Source organism: Mus musculus, chromosome 10, assembly GCF_000001635.26.
Source record: "Mus musculus strain C57BL/6J chromosome 10, GRCm38.p6 C57BL/6J".
Taxonomy (NCBI): Eukaryota; Metazoa; Chordata; class Mammalia; order Rodentia; family Muridae; genus Mus; species Mus musculus.
In genome coordinates this window covers 76,496,644-76,519,547 of record NC_000076.6, presented here as the reverse complement: position 1 = coordinate 76,519,547, position 22,904 = coordinate 76,496,644, and the positions used below count along the sequence as shown (strand labels likewise).

Below are 22,904 nucleotides of genomic sequence, written 5' to 3'. Positions count from 1 at the left end.
GGGGCCTAGCAAACACAGAAGTGGATGATCACAGTCAGCTATTGGATGGGTCACACGGCCCCCAATGGAGGAGCTCGAGAAATTACGCAAGGAGCTAAAGGGAACTGCAACCCTATAGGTGGAACAACAATATGAACTAACCAGTACTTGGGAGCTCTTGTCTTTAGCTGCATATGTATCAAAAGATGGCCTAGTCGGCCATCACTGCAAAGAGAGGCCCATTGGACTTGCAAACTTTATATGCCCCAGTACAGGGGAACGCCAGGGCCAAAAAGGGGGAGTGGGTGGGTAGGGGATTGGGGGGGTGGGTATGGGGGACCTTTGGGATAGCATTGAAAATGTAAACGAGGAAAATACCTAATTAAAAAAATGGAACTAATGATTTATTATAGGTGCTAGGACAGAAGATAAAATATTGACTGGGCTTATCTAGACAAAACTTCACTAATAATTTAGTTATGGTTTTAAACCTCCAGTGAACCTGTGGAGCTGAGACAGGTGATGGATGCTTAGCCAGATAATTACTCCTAATGGATATGCATGTACACATTCACTGTTGTCAACTTCTATTTCAATTTATGATTTGATTTTGTATGTGACCTTGTGATGAACTTTGTGACATGTGATCATGTATTCTGAAAGGTGTATAAGTACCGAGGACAAAGAGATGAAGAGAATCAAGAGAGAATTTTTTGCCTTTCCTCACTTAGAAGAATTTTTCCCTTTCCCAGACTAGGATCTTTCTGCTTTTCCCCTTAGATAGCTTTCATAGGAAACTTTTTACAACTTAGTAATAAGTACTATAATCACTTTTCTAAGTGTCCCCTTTTCTTCCTGCCTTCTGACTAACAGCCTTCTTCCTGACTTCTGACTAGCAGGCTGAAAATTAGAGCCCAGCAGTTCCTGCTGAGACAGAACAAAGGCCGCATTGCTTAATCCTCCACTGTTAGGCTACAGGTGTTAATCGCCTAAGTCTTTACCCTCAGAAAGCAAGAAAGTTTCTAGGACCTTTTAGAAGTTATTGTCAGCATTTCAGTACAGATAGAGAGCTAGAAAGACCTCAGACTTTAAAGCCATCACCAGAGTCCTACTCCGTGACTCCACCACTACCCTCTCTGGGCTGGGAGGCTGGAGGCAGGAAAAGAATGTCACAATTAAAGCAAGGTTAAGGAGTAACATGAAGGAGCCTACAGGATGACAAAGCAGACAGAACTGCTTGCCCCCAACCATAAAAGCTGTAGGCTAATTCAGAACCTACATGGTAGGACAAAATTGTAGTTTCCCTTGACTTCTGCACATGAGTACTGGAGCCCCTGTTGGTAGAACTGTTTAGGAAGGATTAGGAGGTGTGGCCTTGCTGGAGGAGGTGTGTCACTGGGGTGAGGGGGGTGAGTTTTCAAAAGCCTAGGCTACTTCCAGTTAGCTCTGTTCCCTGCTTGTGGATCAAGATGAAAACCCTTAGCTACTGCTCCAGCACCATGCCTGCCTTCCTACTGCCTGCTATACCCCTAAACATCCTAAATACCCTCTAAACAACCCCAATAAATGTATGTACTATGGTGCCTTATTACAGCAACAGAAAAGTAACACACGCAATAAAGAAATGCTTAAAATAACATCAAGTCTTTCTTGATAAACAGTGAGCCACTGAAGAGGGGAAAAGCTTGGGGAGATGGCTCAGATAAAAGTACATGCTACACAACTAATAACCTGTGTGTGATCCTGCAAACACACAGGAAGCAGTGGTGTGTATCCTGTGAGCCTGGCACTCCTAATATGAAAATGGAGATAGAGACAAGAATTGGCTGGAAGGACTGGAGACCTGGCTTGGTGGTTACAAACACTAGCTGCTCTTCTGGAGGACCTGGGTTTGAGCCTCAATACCCAGGTGGTTGGCTTACAACTCTATATAACTCCAGTTTCAGGGAATCTGACACCCTCTTCTGCCTCTATGGGTACTAGGTATGCACATGGTACACAAGTGTGCATGCAGGTGAAACACTCAAGACATATAAAATGAATTTAAAAAAAAAAAGAATTGGCTGGAAGCGCAAGGGTCAGCTAGCCTGAGATATACTGTACAGCACATAAATGAGAGACCCTGCCTCAATGAGGACGGAAGGGGAGAAGTCTAAAAGTTGTTCTCTAAGCCCTTCATGGATGCAAGAACGCACAATACACACACACACACAGAGATTTGTGCCAGCAAGGTGGCTCAGGGGTTAAGGCTGCTTGCCTCCAAGCCCAATGACCTGAGTTCATTCCCAGTTGCATATGGCGGAAGGAGAGAACTGACTCCTGAAAGTTCCTGTGATGTGCTGCCTCATATGCATGGAAGTCAGAGGACAGCTTGACCTTCACATGTGCACTGGCACACACTTGCCCATACACATACAGAATGTAAAGTTATCATTAATATACATAGGACAAAAAAATTGTAAAGTCTAAAAGATGTAATATTTGGAGGGTCACGGGGCGGGGGGTAGGGAGGGAGCCTTACTGGTAGTTTTGAGGATGGCCAGAGCAGATTTCTTCCAGGGCTTTTTACACAGTGAACTGAACAAGGAAGGACCAGAGATACTGCATACTCCTCTTGAATAGACTCTGGGGGCTATAGGATGATAGTCTGGAAATGCTTAGTGCACAATATAAGAGAAATGACCATCGCTAATTTTATTAGTACATCTTCCATTCCTTGCAAAATGCCATTTGATATATTTATGTGTATGGGTGTTCTGCATTCCTGTAGTGCACAGACAGGTGTGGTGCCACAGAGGTCATAAGAGGGTGTCAGGTCTTCTGGGAACCACGGGTTCTTCACCAAGAACAAGTGTAATGTGACAAGCCATCTCGCCAACCTCTTCCACATGTTATTTTTTAAGAGAAAATAGGATCAGGTCACTTCTTTCTAATGTTTTTCCACAACTGATCCCCATGGCCCTCTGAGTGTAGTGAGAGCCTGCTGGCCTGTTCCATCCATTTGGCCTCACAACCAACTGGTGCCTCAAGGAGTTCATCATGCCCTCTCATGGACACTACTACATTCTATGTATGTACTACATTCTATGTATACTACTACGACTTATATATGTATTTTTGTCTGTCTGTCTGTCTGTCTGTCTGTCTGTCTGTCTGTCTGTTGGCTCTCCTGATAAGCAGGGTTGACCTTGCAGTGAGGACCCTGTGTCTTACTTGTCCCTGCATTTCTGATAGCTAAGATATCAGGGGCAATGACTTTACTAAGAGAATTATCTATTATAAACAGAATAAGCAGTCAATGGATTACCAAGGGAGGGAGAATCGGTTTTTTCCAGGTAGATCTCTGATAGGTTCTCCAATCCCATATGGTCATCCCTAAGCACATATACATTCAAGCAACATTAAATAGACTCAGTAGACGTATGTATATGTAACAATTATAGAAGACTAGGTCATGAATCCCAGAGTGTGGAGGGGGAGGGGTAGAAATGATCTAATTACAGTACACTCACGCATGAAAGTCTCAAAATAAGTGTGTACTGAAAACCAGAAAGTCACAAAAACTCCCTCTGAGTATTTTCCGGTGTGTGTGAGAGAAAAAAGTCTAAGATCACCAAAAAAAAACCCCAAAAACCAAAAACCAAAAAACAAAAAAAAACCAAACCTACTAAAGACATCACATAGCCTTCATTCATAAAACTAAGGCGGCTCTGGAATGATTCAAAAAGTTTATTTGCATAATTAATAGTCACATTTCCAACAGCATCTATAACACAATTGAATACAGACAAAGCATTATGAATTAGAGATCCGTCTCCCGTCAGACAGCTACATGTCCACCATCTCCAGCAGTGCAGAGAGGTGCAGCTCGGAGGCTGCTTCTTCCGCCCTTGAGCTCTGGATCAGCCTTTCCAGGAGCTTCAGCTTTTCCGTCAGGGATGAACCGGATGCCTCTGAGAACCTCAACTGCTTTCCTGTTCCTGAATTCTAATTGAGTAAAAAAGCAGCAAAAAGTAGTCATGTGTGGCGGCGTCACATCACATCCATGCTCACGCCCGCATCACAGAGCCTCTTGGGCTCAACAGAACCCTCGCCTGGTAGCGCTCCTCCATCTTGCCTGCCTAATCTGCTACACACAAATAGCCAGTATTCTACGGAGCTTAACCAAGTTCCCGCCTTGGGTCATTTATTGATAAGACATATAATCAATTCCATTGTGAAGACTTTTGTACATTAAACTTTGTTAACTATCTGGCAATGTCTTTAGAGAGAATTAGTCAGAATATAAATTTGGGGAGCAGGTAGAGTGGGGTTGAAAAAGGGTGGAATATAGTTTGGGATAGCCTCAAACTTGCTACATAGTAGAGGCTGGCCTTGAACTCCTGATCTTCCTGCTTCCATCCATCTCCAAGTGCTGGGCTTACGAGTGTACACCACCATGCCTCACAGTAAGTCAGAGAGAAGAGTATTTTAAAGGATTAAGCAAACTCATCAATGGAAACAGTATGCTATCGTACTCTGCCTTCCTTCTGTGAGGCTTCCTAAGGCATTCTGGAAACACCTTTCGCCCCTGCCCCACGGCATGATCCTTCAGATAAACTCTTTCTGCTTCCTTATCCGCCAAGAAAAACATAGAGAGGCTCTGGGGCCTGGACGATCTGGCTTTGAAAACACTATCCTAATGTGAAATTTACTTCTGTGAGCTCACCTTCTTCCCTTATTAATTTCCTTAGGGAAAGTTAATCCCAGAACTGAGTCTGGTCAAGGTTCAGATAGTTATGTGGCCCCACAGACAAGAGCTACTGTTCCTGTGTGTGCTGGTTTGTTTTTGTTTCATTCTATTTTCTGAGACAAAGTTTCTTTGTGTAGCCCTGGCTGTCCTTGAACTTGGTTTGTTGACAAGACTAGCCCCAAATTCAACTGCCTGTGCCTTCCAAGTGCTGGAATTAAAGGTGTGTGCCCCCACTGCCTAGCAGTGCTGGTTAGTTTCAAGCTAGGTATTATTATGGAAAAGAAAATCTCAATAAAGAAAATGCCCCCATAAGACTGGCCTGTGGGTAAACCTGTGGCACATTCTGATTAATGTGGGAGGGCCTTATTGTGGGTGGGGCCACCCCTAGACCAGTTGTCCTGGGTTCTATAAGAAAGCAAGCTGAGCAAGCCATGGAAACAAGCCAGTAAGCAGGACCCTCCATGGCTTCTGCCTCAGTCCCTGCCTCCAGGTTCCTGCCTTGTTTGAGTTCCTGTCCTAACTTCTTTGGATGGACTATAAACCCTTTACGTTGCTTATAGTCATGGTGTTTTATGACAGGAATAGAAGCTCTAATTAAGAAATTAGTTACCAGGCCTTGGGGCATTACTGTGACAGACCTGAGCATGTATTTTGGAGGATTGTGCATGGCCTCTGGAACTTCAGACTAGAAAAGCACTCGAGTGTTCAGAGTTTAATGAATTGTGGGAATGCAGCAAATGGTGAAAGTAGTAGTGCAAACCAGGCATGGTGGCACACGCCTTTAATCCCAGCACTCGGGAGGCAGAGGCAGGCGGATTTCTGAGTTCAAGGCCAGCCCAGCCTGGTCTATACAGAGAAACCCTATCTCGAAAAACCAAAAAAAAAAAAAAAAAAAAAAAAAGAGTAGTGCAGATGGTGGTGGCCTGGCTTGTGATGTTTGAGAGAGAAGTCTTGAGTCCCTCAAGTACTCTAAGGCTGAGACAAGTGATACTGGTCAGCTGGGAGCTGCAGAATCAGCCCAGATTAGGAGACCAGCAGCACTGAGGTAAATTATTCTCAAGTGTTTATTCAGGATGAGCACACAGAAGCTCATGGCCCAGAGGGAGCTGAGGCTGCACCTCATGTTGGCATCTGAACTTGGTAGTGGAAGGCTCTCCCTATACTGGTTTTGAAGGCATATAGGGGTTGTGAAGAACAGCTGAGGCTTTGGCACCATGAGAGGCCAGGCCAGGCCACGGATGCTCCCCCTGCAGTAGAAGGCTCAGGATTGAAGGCGTCATGGCAATATAATGCTTGGTATCATGTGGCAGGGGTGGAGAGTCCCTGAAGAAAGCCCGAGAGATGTTATTGTCCCAGGAGCAGCTCAGCTGCAATGGGGACTCAAGCATTGGGTATGGCAGTACCATGGTGACCTGACCACCAGGGGTCGCAGCAGCTGTGGCATGTAGCCAGCCTGAGCCTAGAGGACAAGCTGCATGTGCTGCAGACAGCCACCAGGCATTTTGAAGGAGCCCAGAAGAGGGAGAGTGAGTGTCAGACAGTAGTAGTGTGACACCTGGCTTTACACTGCTGGACTCTGGGTGCTCGCAAGTTGACCGTGACTGTGCCCTTATTCCCCTTCTTAGAACAAGAACCTAGGTAACTTATTTATTTTACAAGTAGCCATAGTTCAGAGACTTTTAACTTTCAAAAAGACATTGAAATTTTAGAGACTTTGGATATTTTACAGAGAATCTGGATATTTTAGAGAACTCCTGGATTTTTTTTTTTTTTTTTTTTTTTTTTTTTTTTTTTTTTTTTAGTATAAAAGGACATCTATTTGGGGCATGAGAACAGGGGTGAGAAGGGAACATGGACATAGAAAAAAAGGTGATAGAGAAGGAAGAGGCAGGCCATGGAACACTGGGGGGGGGTGTGGGGAGGGGGTAGGGGAGAGGTTAGAGAGGGAGGGGAGAGAGGGAAGCAGAGGGGGAAGGGAGAGAGAAGGGGGGAGGGAAGGCAGAGAGAAGATAAGGCCAGAGAAAGAGTGAACTTTTGGATATTCTAAAGAGACAGAACTTTTAAGGTATTTAAAATTGGTTTTTAGTTTGTTTTTTCTTTTTTCTTTCTTTTTTTTCCCCTCCTTCATTTTTCAGGACAGGGTTCCTGTGTAGCCTGTAGACTAGGCTGCCTCACACTCATGGAGTGCTGGGATTAAAGGTGTGGTCCACTGAGGCAGGCGTATTCCCCGTCTTTAATTCTGGAAATGGCAAGGGTACTCGTTCTCACCTGAGGACTTGTAGATGTTTTCACCATGGTCTGAGTTTTGATAGAATCAGGAAAGGACACTAGCGTCTGAGGGAGGTAGAGAGGAAGCCGAGTTGACTCTGTGAATGCCTGTGAGTCTTGCGATAACCACTGCTGAAGTTGATCTTCAAACCTGAGACAGTATGAGATCGGAAAGTGAGGAAGACAGAGCTTAAGCGGCACTCGCTCCCGTGCTGTTAACTCCTCGTCCTGAGTATCCGTGAACAGATGTGGATGCCCACATGACGTCAGAGAACGCTCTGTGGTGCTCTTGGATTTATTAAATCCTTTCAGGGACTCAGAACAAGGTTAAGAAGTTGTTGGTCACTGACAGGGACAAGAACTCGTGAGCAGACTCAAGCATGCAGGATGCAGAGGGCCAGAGTGGCAACTGGAGACAAAGGAGCTGCGTCAGGAGCATGTGTCAGTATGGCTGCGGTTTGTGTGCTGACCTCCATGTCCTAATGGAGGAAGAAGCAAGGTCTCAGGTGAGCCCTAAGGGTGGAGCACTGTGTGTAGGCTGGAGGTGACACTGCACCCCAGGGGGAGAGCTGACCTCAAGCACACAATGCAATGCTCCTCTCTAGCATCAGGAGAGACACACCAGCATGGTGGGAAGACAACCTTGACCAAGTTCTGTCTTCCCCGTTCTATTTCTCAGTGTGAATGGCCAGAAGAGGGAGGTACAAAGGAAAGGGAGTCAGCTAAGCAGAGGAAGGTCTGCACTAGCTCCTACCCACCTAGTAAGAAATGACCCACTGAAGCCTTGGGCTTCCCAAGGGCCAAGAAGCAGTGGTCAGCCATGGCAGACCAAGCTATGTAGACTTAGCTACACATATTCCCTCCTCTAGAAGACTTAAAATAAGCAATGAAGCCAATTTCAAATGAAAAAACTTAGAATATTCTTTCTAGAGCACAATCTGTCTCTTAAGGGCTTCTACTTTTAAAAAGTTATTTTTAGTTATGTGTAGGTGTGTGTGTGTGTGAACATCTGTGTAGGTGCACAAGTGCTCACAGAGGCCAGAGGGGTCAGATCCGTGGAGCTAGAGTTAGAGGTGTTTAGGAGCCACCTGCTATGGATGTGGGTACCAAAGTGAGGTCCTCTGGAAAATGAGCAAGCACTCCAGCCCACACTTACACTTTATAAATGTCTCACTTCCTTTCTTTTCTTTTCTCTCTTCTTCCTCATTTTCTTTTTAAATAAAGTCTCATCACTATAACCCTTGCCAGCCCAGCCGCCCCTTCCTAGCCTTGGCTGTCCTGACTTTCCTCTTGCAGGAAGTAGAAAGAATGCATGAGTACCCAGGAAGGGGACAGACAGACCAACCTCTTGTTCTCTTCCTTCTCTTCCAGCAGACTGCTGGACAGACTCTGTGCCAGGAGCTCTTCTGCAGAAGCCCCCCGCAGCAGGTCCTCTGTACTGAGGCTCCCCTCTCGGCCACTCTCTTCCTTTTTCTTCCCTTTCTGGTGTACATGAAGCAATGGAGTAGGAAAAGTGCTTGTAGGAGGATGGATGGACCTCATCCCCGAACTGGAAGCACAAGGGTGAAAGTTCTTACAGTCAAGAAAGATGGGAGAGAAGATGACAACATTGTGCACAGCACATAGACACAGCTGGACACGTCTTCACTCTATGAACAAAAGCCTCAAGATCCAAGTGCTCTAGTGGGTGGATTATACCCATGTCAGGCCCTGGGCCTGCCTCGATTTCCCTCAAGTCAGAGACTATGGCAACAAGAGAGGGCAGCTCTCATACTATGTGCTATATAGTGACTCACACACACACATCAAGAGACACTGTTGGCAAAACAAAACAAAACAAACAGAAAAATAGCCGGGCGTGATGGCGCACGCCTTTAATCCCAGCACTCCAGAGGCAGAGGCAGGTGGATTTCTGAGTTCGAGGCCAGCCTGGTCTACAAAGTGAGTTCCAGGACAGCCAGGTCTATACAGAGAAACTCTGTCTCGAAAAACCAAAAACAAAACAAAAAAAAAACAAACAAACAAAACAAGAGACACTGTTGGTCAGGCTTGCTGGCATGTGCCTTTAATCCCAACATTCTGGAAGCAGAGGCAGAGACAGACAGACTTCTGTGAGTTCAAAGACAACCTGACCTACATAGTGAGTTCCAGGCCAGCCAGGGATACATAACATAAAAGAGAGGGAGGGAGAAAGGAAGAGGGGGTTGGGGGGAGGGAGGGAAAAAGGGAGACAGACAGACAGACACAAAGACAGCTATTGCTTCCAAACGTTCCACTAGAGCTGCTTTAAATCAGGCCTTTGTTTCTTATCCCAGTCTGTCTCTGTCTCTCATGTGTGTATGTTAAGATTTATTTTATGCATACAATGTTTGCCTGTGATGAACTTATGTGTAGCACAAGAATACACGAGCACATGGAAGCCAGAAGAGGGCATCAAATCCCTAAAAATGGAAGAACAACAAATGTTCTTAACTCCTGAGCCATCTCTTAAGCTCTATATACTAAGTACATCTTTATTGTTGTTGTTTTAAAGATTTATTTTACATGTTAGTGTTTGGCCTGTATATGTGTATGTGTATTACATGTGTGCCTTGTGCCCAAAGAGTTCAGAAGTGATTGCCAGATCCTTGGAACTGGAGTCATGAGTGGTTGTGAGCCACCACATGGGTGCTGGGAATCAAACCTGGGTCCTCTAAAAGAGCGAGTGTTCTTATCCACTGATTCTATATTTCAAGGCTGTGGGAACTTCTGATAGTTAGCTTGCTGAACCCTGGACCGTAACCAGGGCTACAATGCTGATTCTTCTGAGCTGGCACTATACCGTGTGGAAATTCTCATTTTTGATATTTATGCCTATCTGCCCCGTATCAGTGGCCATCAGGCAACATCAGTGACAACCCGGGCAGCACAGACTGGTGCTGGCCTTCAAGCCTAATGCTTTATGGAAGAGCATGATGCTTTGTTGTTGTTGTTGCTTTTATTTTACTGGGGTGTGTTTTGCATTTTTGTTTTAATAGATTTATGATAGGTAGCTGTGGTGGCTAGTTTTAGTGGTCAGTCTGAAAGCATGCAGAATTCTCTGGGAAGGAAGGCACATTGAGGGACTGTCAGATGAACTTGGTCTGCAGACATGCCTGTGGAGGACTGTCTTAATGACATCAGTAGTCGTGGGAAGACTCAAACCACCCTATGTGGCCGCCATTCTCTACTGAGGTGAGCAAGCCTGCGCACATTCTTTATTCGCTCTGGACTGCAACTAACTGCTTCAGGTTCCTGCTCTGATTTTCCCAGTGAGAAACTCAAACCCTTTCCACTGGGTTTCTTTTTGTCAGAGTATTTTACCAATACAGCAAAACTTAGAAACGAAACTAAGACAGTAGCTCAGGGCCGTGGGAAGTGCACATGTAGAGGTCAGAGAGCAGTTCTGTGGAGTCAGTTCCTTCCAACTCAGTGGATCCCAGGGATCAAACTCAGGTTGCCAGGCCAGAACAGTAAGTACTCCCACCCGCTGAGCCATCCTTTATCCCAACATGTTGATCCATCCATCTGACCCTGACTTAAGCTTTAAAAAGTTCATTTTGGGGCTGTAGAGCTGAGTCAGCTGTTGATGGCACTGGCTGCTGGCCTTCCAGAGAACCCTCTCCCCGGTGCCTGCACGTTGGCTCACAACTGTCAGTAACTCCAGGTCTAGGGAATACAACGGTGGCCCACAAGTGGGGCACTGACATATATGTAGGCAAAACAACTATATATATGAAATAAATAAACATTTTAAATTATTTCAACACGTATTGAAATGACCACCTGGCTTTTCTATTGCAACAGCAAATTATATTAATAGAGTTCTCTTGCTGATCCTGTTTCTTCTGGAAGGAAGACTACTGGGGAATGTGCACAGGTGCTGCATTGGGTATTTATGAACTGGGTTTATGAGATGAGATACCAGCTTTTTTATCTGCCTCCTGCAATTAGGGTTGGCCTGAGCTCATCGGATAAATGGAGAGAGATGCCTGCATCTGCTCTCAAGTGTCTACGCGGTGGGGACACCCCGCACTCTGCAGGGTTGCCAGAGTTGCTCTAGGACAGGGAAGGGGCTGTGGTCCAGAACAGAGACAGAAAACACACTCAACATAGGCCTCACCGTCCATGACTCAGCTGCAGTTCCCGCTGCGTCTGCATTCTGGCCTGTTCCCATGACAAGGGAACGTGGTATTTTCTTAAAAGGTTTTTGAAAAAATACACACATATTTGACCATCTTCACTCAGCGCCTCTGAGAAAACAGTACAAGAACAGATTTTTAGAAATCAGATATATAAGGAGCAACAGATGACCACTTGATATTCGCTAATGTAACTTCCGTGCTTGGATGGGACATGCATTGGTGAAGATTGTGAAGGGACAGGAATAGCTCGCAGAGCTGTGCCTCTAAGAGCTAACCTAGGAGGCCTGTTCCAGGGAAGGAAGTCTGTGCTCTCCTAGGGCCTTTTCTTGTTGGTTTGTTTGTTTGTTTGGAGACAGGGTTTCTCTGTGTAGCCCTGACTGTCCTGGAACATGCTCTATAGACTGACCATGCTGGCCTCAAACTTGGAGATCTGTTTGCCTCTGCATCCTTAGTGCAGGGAATAAAGGCATGCACAGCATATCTGGCCTTGTTTGTGTTTTTGAAACAGGGTCTCTCTATATAGTCCTGGCTATCCTGTAACTTGCTAGGTAAATCAGGCTGGCCTCAAATTCACAAGAGATCCTCCTGCGTGTTGGAATTAAAGATATAGACCACCATGCCCAGTCAAACCTTAGTGCTTCAAAAGTTTCTAAGACTTTTCTGGTCTAATTTAAAACAAGAGTGGAGATGGTTTTGTTTGTTTGGCTTGCCAGAGCTACACAATAAGACCCTATTTAAAATAAACAAACTAACTAACTAGCTAACTAACTAAAATCTCACTCCCCCCCCCCTTTTTGGGTAAAATTAGCCTAGGAAAGTCTCATGACTTTCAGTCCCCAAACCCTGAATGACTACTACCTAATGTGACAGGGAGCCTGGGGGGTGTCCAGTCCCTCAGCTTATGATTGATGCATAAGGTGATGATGTCATCCCACGGGATCTCGGCAACAGAAGGCCCCAACTCCTGGCCTGGAGAGAGGCTCTTGTTCTTCCACTTCTGGTATGTTCTGCACAGCAGGTTCTCCACCTGGGACTGGAGGACAGGCTGTGTCTGGCTTGAGCTGGGAATCTGGGAGGTGTACTGAATGACCATGGAACACACAGGGAGCCAGGGGGCTGCAGAGAGAGTTACAGGTGTGACCAAGAATCAGTGAACACGAAATATTATTAATGCTGTTTTCTTGGTAGAGGGCTACAGTGGGTAAGTCCACAAGCTTTGTTAGCTGAATATTAAGCAGGCTCCCTCCTTCCCAGTGCCATTAACATAGGAAAGAGCAGCCCCTGCAGCACCAGGTTTGAGTCAGCCTTGGCTATCTGTGGAGTCTGTATCAAACAGCCCAGAGGCCTCATCCCCCAGGCACAGGCACAGTCAGGCTTTAAATGAACAGTGACCTACACTAGCACTTAAATGCTGTCATAGCAGCAGGGCCAGCAGCTCAGAGGCAGGCACAGAAGTCTCATGCTTTTCAGCTGGCCTAGCTCTTCTGGTAAGCAGCGCCTGTGGGGCAGTCTCAGGACTGTCCTGGGGAAAAGGACAACAGCTCCCACTCCATAAAATCCTGTTTCATCCTAACCCAGAAACCCAAAGGCTGATGCAGATAGGTACACAGAGGAAGTGGACTGCAGACTTCACCCTGGAATCCACCCGCTGGTATAGTGTCTCTGTAGCAAGAAGAGGAGGCTAGCCCTCCACTCCTCCCTCAGGGTGGGTACATACCCCCTGGGGGTGGAAGGTCCATCTGTGGAAGCTGGAACCCAAGCACAGCTTGTTTCAGCCACGCTAGATGCTCTGGTGAGTTCCAGTGCAGGTGAGGAAGCAGCTGGCTGCCTCCCACTTCGGCAAATTCCATGACAGGCCAGGAGATGTCACACAGCTGCTCAGAGGATACCACAGAGGCCAGGAACTGCAGCACACTGTTGAACAACTCAATAATGGTGCTAGGCTCCTGGGAGGGCAGGCTAGCCAGGCGCCTCTCTCTCCTGTCGTGGAAAAACCGACGGCTGAACTCGCGGCTGATCCCATCCTCAACATACTGAACAAGGGTCTGGCAGCAAAGGTCTAGGGCTTGAGGACATCGGGAGATCAGCCACTGGACTGCTCCAGAAACCTGAGGGTCAAGACAATTGGGAGAGATCTGCTCAAACAAGTCACACTCGTTTTAAAAAGTAGTTTTCGAAAGGGGCTTAGCACTCTGCCCATGGCTGTTTTAGGAAAATGCCCCAACAACAAAATCTCAGCCGCTGCAGGAAAGGGCACAAGGCCTCTGCGTGCCTGAGTCTGGGCTTCTAGAGCCTTGTGGATGTGCCTCCCAGAGGCACCACAGAGGGCCCCATGAGTCTTATCTAATTAGTAAGTGGGGCCTGCAGAGCCCTCCTGGAAGGACCAAGGACCTCATGAGGGCTTCCTCACCACCCACAGGAGCAGAGCCACTCCATCTTATTCCTAGAACTAGGGTCGTCACTGAACGCCAGGCAGCTTCCTCACGCTCTGCCATTACCTCTTCCTGTCCAGCTTTGGTTTGGTTTTCATAGAGTGCTGGAGATAAAACCTAGGACATTCTTTTTTTTTTTTTTTTTTTTTTTTTTTTTTTTTTTTTACTATGATAGCCTTTTATTGAGAATTTTATTATATCTTTTATTATTATATTATTTTTTTATTATATATTTTCCTCAATTACATTTCCAATGCTATCCCAAAAGTCCCCCATACCCTCCCCCCACACTTCCCTACCCACTCATTCCCATTTTTTTTGGCCCTGCTGTTCCCCTGTACTGGGGCATATACAGTTTGCATGTCTAATGGGCCTCTTTTTCCAGTGATAGCTGACTAGGCCATCTTTTGAACCTAGGACATTCTTATATGTCAAGTGGGACTGTACCCCTGAGCTACATCCTCAGGCCATATGCAATCCCTACACTTCTTTTCCTAAACCATTTTTAGCAGAACCTTTCCAGGAAGTCTCAGGTAATATCACTTCTTTATATTTTGTAAAAGCATTCATTCTAAAAAATTAATTAGATAAATCTGACATTCAGATGTAATATATAAATGGTCATTTTAATTTCATAAAAGCAAAACCAAGGCTGGGCGTGGTGGTGCACGCCTTTAATCCCAGCACTCAGGAGGCAGAGGCAGGTGGATTTCTGAGTTCGAGGCCAGCCTGGTCTACCGAGTGAGTTCCAGGACAGCCAGGGCTACACAGAGAAACCCTGTCTCGAAAAAACAAAACAAAAAACAAAAAACAAAAAACAAAAAACAAAAAAACAAAAAAAAAAAGAAAGAAAAAAAAAACAAAGCAAAGCCAAAAAACTTATTTAACATATTACTGAAACCATACTATGGGTGTTTTTTAAATTTTATTTTTATTCCTGCCTGCTGTATCTTTAGAAATAGTGTGTGTGTGTGTGTGTGTGTGTGTAAAACATAAGATTAAAATGGAGATCACTAATATAAGCTGGACAGGACGGTACATGCCTATACTCACAGAAGAGGAAGAGGAAGCATCACTTCTAGGTTACCCTGACTGCCTAGCAAACTTGAGATCAGCCTGCCCTACATGACAGTGTCTCAAAATCCAAACAACCACATATATTACATTCCAGACAGATGAGAAGATAGGTAGCTCAGGAGAGAAACCAACAAGTACCCTGACAGACCTTTAAAAGGTGAAACCATACCTTCACTGTGCCTTGTAAATCATTAACAGAGTCAGGAATCTCAACAACAATGTAATCGGAAATCAGCTTGGCTGAAACCAAATCCTGTAACATCAGACCTTTAAGAGAAACAGGAAGGACCCATGTAATAATACTCATTTTGCACATGCGACACATCCCAAGCTAGTTGTGGCCCTGCGCTGTGGACAGAACAAATAGGGCACTAACCCCAAAGCTCCCCACACTGCTCTGCTGGCCATCCATCACACTCATGCCCCACCCACTTCTTAAAGGTATGGGATCAGGAACGGGGCTTCCTTCACACACCGTCCTCTACTGCCCTCCCCGCGGAGTCCCCTCTGGAGCTGGGCACGAGGACCACCAGCGGCAGGGCAGGCTGGAAGGGCTTGGCCTGCAGAAGCTGCTTGAGCTGCAGTAAAGCCGACAGCCAGGACAGTTCCTCCTCTGCCACCTCCTCACTCTTCACTTTCGGGGGAAGCAGCAGCATGAGCCCACTGGTTCCCAACAGGTCCTTCTGGGTCTCCACAGCATCAAGGGCACTGTCACTAAGGGTGCCATGAGCCACCTGCAACAAAATCAAAGATGTCAGGGTGAATGTACCAGAGGACAACACAGGAGACAGTCTGCCTCAGCAAGGACAGTTGCAGAGCTCTATTCACTGTGCCCTGGACAGTCCTTCAAAGACAAAGCTGGGCCACGCATGGCGGCGGCACAGGCCATTAGTCCCAGCACTCAGATGGATCTCTGAATTCAAGGGCAGCCTAGTCTACGGTGCAAGTTCCAGGACAGTGAGTAGTGAGGGCTACACAGAGAAGCCCAACCAAACCAAACCAAACCAAACCAAACAGAACCAAACCAAGCCAAAACAAGAAAAAGCAGAGAGAGAGAGAATATAAGGTAAATATATTTTCAGGAGGATAGCAATCAGAAAAATTCCCCCCTCCATGTCCTTTCCTCAGAATCATCTAAAGGACTAAACCAAGAAAAGGTATTGTTACTATCACCAACACCAACATCACACAAGTACTAGCCATTGTTCCAAGACCATATGCACAAATTTACTTCAAACCCAAGGGCCTACTAAGCAGAGCCCTAGCAAAGGAAATACACCGTGTTGGGAACTTTAATTAGTAGGAATATTGTGTTTAAAAGAAATAAGGACTAAGAAACCTGACAAAATCAAAGAGCTATGAGAATGACATTAACAGGGATTAGTGCTCGCAATAAAACAAAAAGGGGCCTAAGGTCTGCTGTTGGGTAGAGGCTGCAGCTTGAGTCAAGCAAAAGATAAAGTAGAAAGGAATCCTGTAGAGTGCATCACATTCTCAAGGAGGAATGTGGCAGCCAAGGCTCAGTGCTTGCTGTAGTCTGGCCCTGAGGAGCCAAGTGTTTACTGCTTGGCCTCCAGCTTGGCATGACTGGGAGATGGGAGGGATACTGAAGAGGTGGGATCTGTGGAGATATGAGGTCACTGGGGACATGACTTTGAAGGACTGTGGGCTGCCAACCTCCTCAGCTGTGTCCTGGCTGTCAAGTGTACACTTTTCTTCTGCTATGTGCGTCCTCAGAAAAGCAACAAGGGCATCAGTCATGGACTGAAACCTTCAATACTATGAGCGAAAGTAAGCTTCCCCTCTTAAAAAAATGGATTATATCTGGATAATATTATATATTATTATTTGTAACCACGACAGAGGGCAAGTACATTGCTCTCCCAGAATCTGTACTAAAACCTTACACCAAGTAGATGGCTGTGGTATATTAATCAAGATGTAAAGAAAAACAGACAATGGCATTTACTTCGATCATCTCAGAGTCATTGAAAACCACCTTTGAGAATAAATAGTAATTTATAATTTCAGAGACATCTGAGGAGAGAAAATGAAACCTAGAGATATGTACATGAAGTGACTGTCACTCACCTTTATACACACGTTGACAGAAACTGTTTGATCCCCTTTACTACTAAGTGTATTAAAGACTGAGAGGGTCTGGATATCACCAGCATTATCTCCTATGTCACCCACCATGCTGTCATCTCCTGTGAATTTGACCTTTAGCCAGTTTTCTAGTATTCTGTAGATGAAAGAAAGTAACATTTCAGGGAATGTCTAATTTTAAAATGACTTACAGAAATCCTCAGGAAAACAAGAGAAATACCATATGGATACAGGGTCCCAGACACCAAATCTAATTGTGAAGCTCACAAAACAGGTTATCATTTTAAAATGGAGGTTGGCCCTCTACTGGGTTATTTACTTGGGTAAGTGCAAAGGACAGTTGTGAAATTGGCTCATTCGAACGAGATTGAAAACTGTGAGCTGAAGAGGAAAGGGCCCGAGCAATAGAAACCATCCCTGGAGTTACACATACCCATTTCAGTAAGGTGAGTTGGCGCACACCTTTAATGCCAGCAATTGGGAGGCAGAGGCAGCTGGATCTCTGTGTTTGGGGCCAGCATGATCTACATAGCAAGTTCCAGGCCAGTCAGGGTACATAGTGAGTGAGACCTTGTCTCAAAAAACAACCACCACCACCACCACCGAACTATTTTACAGAATCAAACTTCTGATCCTGGGCCAGTGAGACAGCTCAGTAGATAAAAGACACTTGCGGCCACACCTGCCAACTGAGTTCTGCCCCTAGAATGCAGATGGTGTAAGGCAGGGGGGTTCTCAACCTGTGGGCTGCAACCCCTTTAGGGGGACTGAACAATCCTTTCACAGGGGTCCTTAAGACCATTGGAAAACACAGATATTTATGATTCCTAACCACAGCAAAATGACAGTTATGAAGTAGCAATGAAAGTTTTATGGTTGAAGGTCACCACAGTGTGAGTAGCTGTACTAAAGTCACAGCACTAGGAAGTTTGAGAGCAGATTTCTGTAAGTCTGTCCTTTGACCCCCATACCCTGTGGCACATGCAAAACAAACAAACAAATATTCCTCAGGGCTAGAAAGATGATGGCTCAGCAGTAAAGAGCACTGGATGCTCTTACAAAGATCCTGGGTTTAACTCCCAGCAAACACATGGCAGCTAACTCTAGCTCCAGACAATCTGATGCCTTCTTCTAGCCTCCTTAGGCACTGCAAGCACAAGGTGCACAAATATACAGAATCTTAAATAATGTAGATACTAATCAGGACACCATACCATACAGAGGTTTAAATAATCCTCAATCTTAGAGCTTTTGGACTTACATGGAATAATGCCTAGTACATGGAAAAATGATAAAAATCCAAATACATATGAGCAAAGTACACTGAGACACAAACCTTTAGTGTCCACCCCCACAAACATTCTGCCTGCCTGCCTGCGACTCTCAATAGCACAATCCTCCTCCGGATCAGTATCCACACTCCCCATACAGGAAACTGCTGACCTGCCAGGACTCTCTGGAGTCTGCTCTTCCACATCAGGCAACACCAGCACCAGTTTCCAAAACCTTCGCTTCTGCTTCATGGGGAGGTGCTCAGACACAATGGATGGCAGGTCCAGAGGTGCCCATGCAGCATTCCTGGAAGGGGCAGATCACCATGAGCCAATATGCAGTACCCAAGCAGGAACAACTCAAACAGTGAGAATGACGGACAGACCTCAGCAGCTGCTGGTGGAAGTGCTGGACCTTTATCTGGTGAGCTGTCTTGTTTCTAAGCCGCCTCAACCTACAAATAACAAAAAAAGAAAGACAAGGACTACAAAAGGGAAGAAACGAGTAGTATTTACTTCCCCAGTACCAGAAATGGACTACAGACCTCACGTCTCATGCTCAGCAGTAGCTGACCAATACAAACAGACCTCACGGGTTTGTTTTGTTATTGTTATCTTTTGTTCTTAAGAGAGAGAAAGAATCTAGGAGAAGTTAGGGGAGAGGAAAAAACACAATCAAAATATACTGTATGAAAAATTTAAAAATAAGTAATAAATAGTATTTATTGATATTTCTGAGTGAAAAGTAATTGCTCAATGTTTCCTGGGGGAGAATAATAGACTCTGATAAAATAACGGGTCACCCAACCCCATCAAATATCTGCTGCACTATTCACTGTGAGCTGGCTATGAGAAACAGACAAAATCCCTGCCATCCTAGAGCACGCTCTCATGGGAGAGAAGAGCCTCTGTGCTGGCTGGTGTGGCTCACAGAACATGCCTACATACCAGGCATGGTGACGCACACCTTTGATTCCCAGCACTTGAAAGGCAGAGGCAGGTGATCTCGGAGTTGAAGGCTAGCCAGGCAGCCAAGGCTACACGGAGAAACCCTGTCTCGGAATAAAACAACCAACCAAACAAACAAACAAACAAAACCAAAGTTAACTATGACTTCAGGAAGCCAGACTGTGTCACAACAGTCATGGGTCAGAGTAAGGCCCCTAATCCCTGACTTCAGAGTATAGGCCTGACTATAATCTCTAGTTATACAAAGATGACCTGGTGATCTAACTGACCAGACAAAACCTTAGGAGTAATTGCTCAGTGAGAATCTCCTGTGATGACCAGAGGAAGAGACATAACCCCATCAGGTTAAGCCTACGACACCTCCATAGTGCCCCCTAAGGCCTGCCCGCTGGGAGGCAGGACAGCTGTGAAAGCCCCCTGTACAAACAAACAAACAAACTGACAGCACTGGCACTGTGCCTACGGAGAAACACCAAGCCAGAGATGCTATGACTGGACAGTTTGGGCCTCAGGAACTGCATTGAATGGGGAAACTAGGAGGAACAGCAACGAGGGCCTGGATGGGGGTGACACAGAAAGAAGGGACTCTGCCAGAGGAGATGGAGGTGGATGGAGCACAGTGAAAGGAGCACAGTAGGACAGTGTCTGGAAGCAGAGCTGGGGCAGGCTACCCACAGAACCTAAGCCTTTCAAGGTCATGCAGAACGAGAGCCTCCCTTCCTAGTGGTAGAGAAGTCACAGGCTCAGAACTGTGGGAAACACAGCCTTCAAGATGCATTCCTGTGTCAGTCCTCACTTTCAGGCTCCATCCATCTTTAGCTGCAAAGTCATCAGTCTAACTCAAGCTAAAACTAGCTGGGCATGGAGCCCTGAGGCCACGCCACTGGGACTGACCTGGTACAGGAGACGCCTACTTTGCCTGCGTGGCCCAGGTCCAAAAGACCCTTGGCCAGGTTCTCCTCAGTAATGGGGCACTCTGCGCTGGGCACTAGTGCCTGCAGCCGGTCATTCACATCCACACAGCATGGCGCTGCAGGGAAGGCCCGCATCTGACGCCGGAATTTCTTCCGAGCTGCAACAGCCTCCCTCCACCTAGAGGACAAAACAGCATGCGGTTATTGGATGATGTGTTTAAGGCTCATCCACTGGCGAAAAACATAGTTCAGTATATAAATATGGAAATTTGGTTTTGTTTATCATTTTTTTTAGATTTATTTATTTTATTTTCATGTATGTGACTGTTTTGCCTGTGTACATGTATGTCCACCTTGTACATAACTTCTGTGAGCCACTAAGCGGGTGCTAGGAACCGAACACAGGTCTTCTGCAGGAGCAGCAAATATTCTTAACCACTAAGCCATCTCTCCAGTCTAAAAGTGTGGCTTTGACAATCTTAAGTTTTTTTCTTCAGCAAGAGTGCTTAAAATGAAAATTAATCTCAATTAAAATGTGGGTGTGATGAAAAACAAAAGTGGTGAGCTCTGAGCTGCTGGACGTAAGTACAAACACTGAATTACCTCTGAAAAGCAATCTGGACACAAACTTAATAGTATAGTGATCCCTCAGACCAGCAACCAGGAATGTAGGTCCCAACAACATGTGTGAACAGACATGTAAAATGTTAATAAAAGAGAGGTCGCTAAGGCACTGCCACAGCCACAGAGAGCCATGTGACAGTCACTAGAGGGTCAGTCACTTAAGGCACAGACACTCCCAAGAGCATACTGCAACACTGTTATAATAGTAACAGGAGAACCTGACACCATGCTACAAAGGTCAGGCCTGCACCTTTTATTGGGTACAGTTTCTTGAAGGGTACCAGCAGCTGCTACTTCTGAAGGACGGCGGTCTGTCCTAGGAAGTTTTCTCCTGGGTGTGTTCCTTTTGATACTGTTGTTACCATCAAGGCCATTATCACTTGCTTTAAATTTCAGTATAAAATGGATCACCCTTGGCACACATACAACATGAGCGGTGAGCCTAAGTAGCACACACTGGGTGCCCCTTACTGCTGAGAGGCCACAGCGATACACAGGCATCTCTGTGCCCCCACCATGCTTGGACTACGCTCACCATTACCCAACCTGAAATGGGCTACACTGTTTAGTTTAGATATATACTGTTTGTATATGTTTCTTCATAAACTGATCATTTTCTACTATGGAGAGAGAAACTCAAACTTAATACCTGAACTTTTTTTTTTAACTTTATGACATCACCAAAGTGATATGAATTCATTTTTTAAAAATGGACTTAAAATTTAATTTCCTAGCTTAAGATTTCTTAAACTTTTTCAATTTACAATTCCTTTTTCACCCAAAAAATTTGTATAAAACCCCTGGTATATAGGTATATAAAATATAGAAATCAAACATTTAGTGATAATAAATTATAAAGAGAATTACTTAAAACAACAATTTGGAATATATATATAATCCTATCATATATTGAATATTAATATAAATTTGCATACTAAGGACACAAATATGCTTGTTTTGTCTAATACAATGTAACCCAAAATTATACCAATTTGATAGCTGCTGAGGGATAATGATACTAAAATATTATGTCTCTGGAGCTTTTTCATGGGCTGGAGAGATGGCTCAGCAGTTAAGAGCACTGGCTGTTCTTCCAGAGGACCAGGGTTTAGTTCCCAGCACCCACACGGCAGCTCCCACAGTCTGTGACTTGGGTTTTAGGAGATGAGAGCCTTCCTCTGACCTTTTCTACACTATCTGTGCATTGCATGCACATGGCACACATAAAATAATAAGTAAATCTTTAAAAAAAAAATCAAGAAAGACCAGTCTTGAGTCACAGACAATGTTCACTCATATGGGGGCACAGCAGCGGAGAATCCACAGCTGTGTCTCCAGCTGCAGTGATGTGTCAGTCATTACACATTGGACTGTGAACCGACCTTGGTCACTGCACGTTCAGAGCCTCTTACTGTTGTCATTATTATATCTCTCTGCAACCCTCACAGTCAGTTACAGAACCCACATTCAAGAAAGTTTGTCCTAGACTTGTGATATGCTACACAATACTCTCAATATCATGAGAGACCCCTCTACACCTAGCTACCGCCCAGTCAGCCCGGAAGGCAGTCACCCGACACTGCTGAGTGCGTTCTGTTGCTGAGCTATGGTACTGGGAAGGTCAGGGGTAGTAAATGCATTTGTAGTTCACAATGAGTCACTACGGGGAAACACCATCATAAAAAGCATCGCCATTAGGAGCTGGAGAGTTAGTGCTGTGGCTAAGAGTACGTGTTGTTCTTGCAGAGGACCCAGGTTCGATTCCTAGCACTGTGGCAGGTCACATCTGTCTATGACTCTAGTGCCAAAGGATGTGACACCTCTTCTGACATCCTTGGTCTCCAGGCATGCGTGTGGTTCACATACATACGTACATGAAGACAAAGCACTATATACAAAAAAGATAATAAAATAAATCTAAAGCTGGGCGTGGTGGCACACGCCTTTAATCCCAGCACTCGGGAGGCAGAGGCAGGCAGATTTCTGAGTTCGAGGCCAGCCTGGTTTACAAAGTGAGTTCTAGGACAGCCAGGGCTATACAGAGAAACCCTGTCTCAAAAAACCAAAATAAATAAATAAATAAATAAATAAATAAATCTAAAAAAATACATGGTTTTGATTTTTTGATTTTAGAGAGAACATCAGATTTTTGTAAGAGAATACCAGTTTGAAAGATTCATTCATATTCGTGAAGCCATGGCGAATTATTTAATGTATTCAAAGACATTTCCCTGTATCCAGTACAGCCAATAAACAAACAAACAATAAAAAGCAAGTACTCTATAAATATCTGTTCACATACAAGATATTCTAACTCTACTTCAGTTCTCCATTCCTATCAATCTGTGAGCCTTTCATGTCTGACT

At 45.1% G+C, this 22,904-nt stretch overlaps 1 protein-coding gene across 2 annotated transcripts in view; it reads right to left on the bottom strand.

The window, feature by feature from the left end:
* Nucleotides 1-3,688: 3,688 nt before the first annotated feature.
* Nucleotides 3,689-22,904, bottom strand: part of Mcm3ap (minichromosome maintenance complex component 3 associated protein) — a 46,958-nt gene continuing 27,742 nt past the window's right edge. For both annotated transcript variants that reach the window (NM_019434.3, XM_006513894.3), the window contains 12 exons: nucleotides 19,895-20,092; nucleotides 18,418-18,486; nucleotides 18,204-18,338; nucleotides 16,743-16,896; nucleotides 15,127-15,385; nucleotides 14,821-14,918; nucleotides 12,860-13,250; nucleotides 12,001-12,258; nucleotides 11,121-11,250; nucleotides 8,325-8,528; nucleotides 6,980-7,130; nucleotides 3,689-3,966 (listed from right to left, as the gene is read on the bottom strand). In NM_019434.3, the coding sequence (NP_062307.2) occupies nucleotides 3,808-3,966; nucleotides 6,980-7,130; nucleotides 8,325-8,528; nucleotides 11,121-11,250; nucleotides 12,001-12,258; nucleotides 12,860-13,250; nucleotides 14,821-14,918; nucleotides 15,127-15,385; nucleotides 16,743-16,896; nucleotides 18,204-18,338; nucleotides 18,418-18,486; nucleotides 19,895-20,092 (2,206 nt within the window). In that variant the 3' untranslated portion in view covers nucleotides 3,689-3,807. The remainder of the gene's footprint in view (nucleotides 3,967-6,979; nucleotides 7,131-8,324; nucleotides 8,529-11,120; nucleotides 11,251-12,000; nucleotides 12,259-12,859; nucleotides 13,251-14,820; nucleotides 14,919-15,126; nucleotides 15,386-16,742; nucleotides 16,897-18,203; nucleotides 18,339-18,417; nucleotides 18,487-19,894; nucleotides 20,093-22,904) is intronic.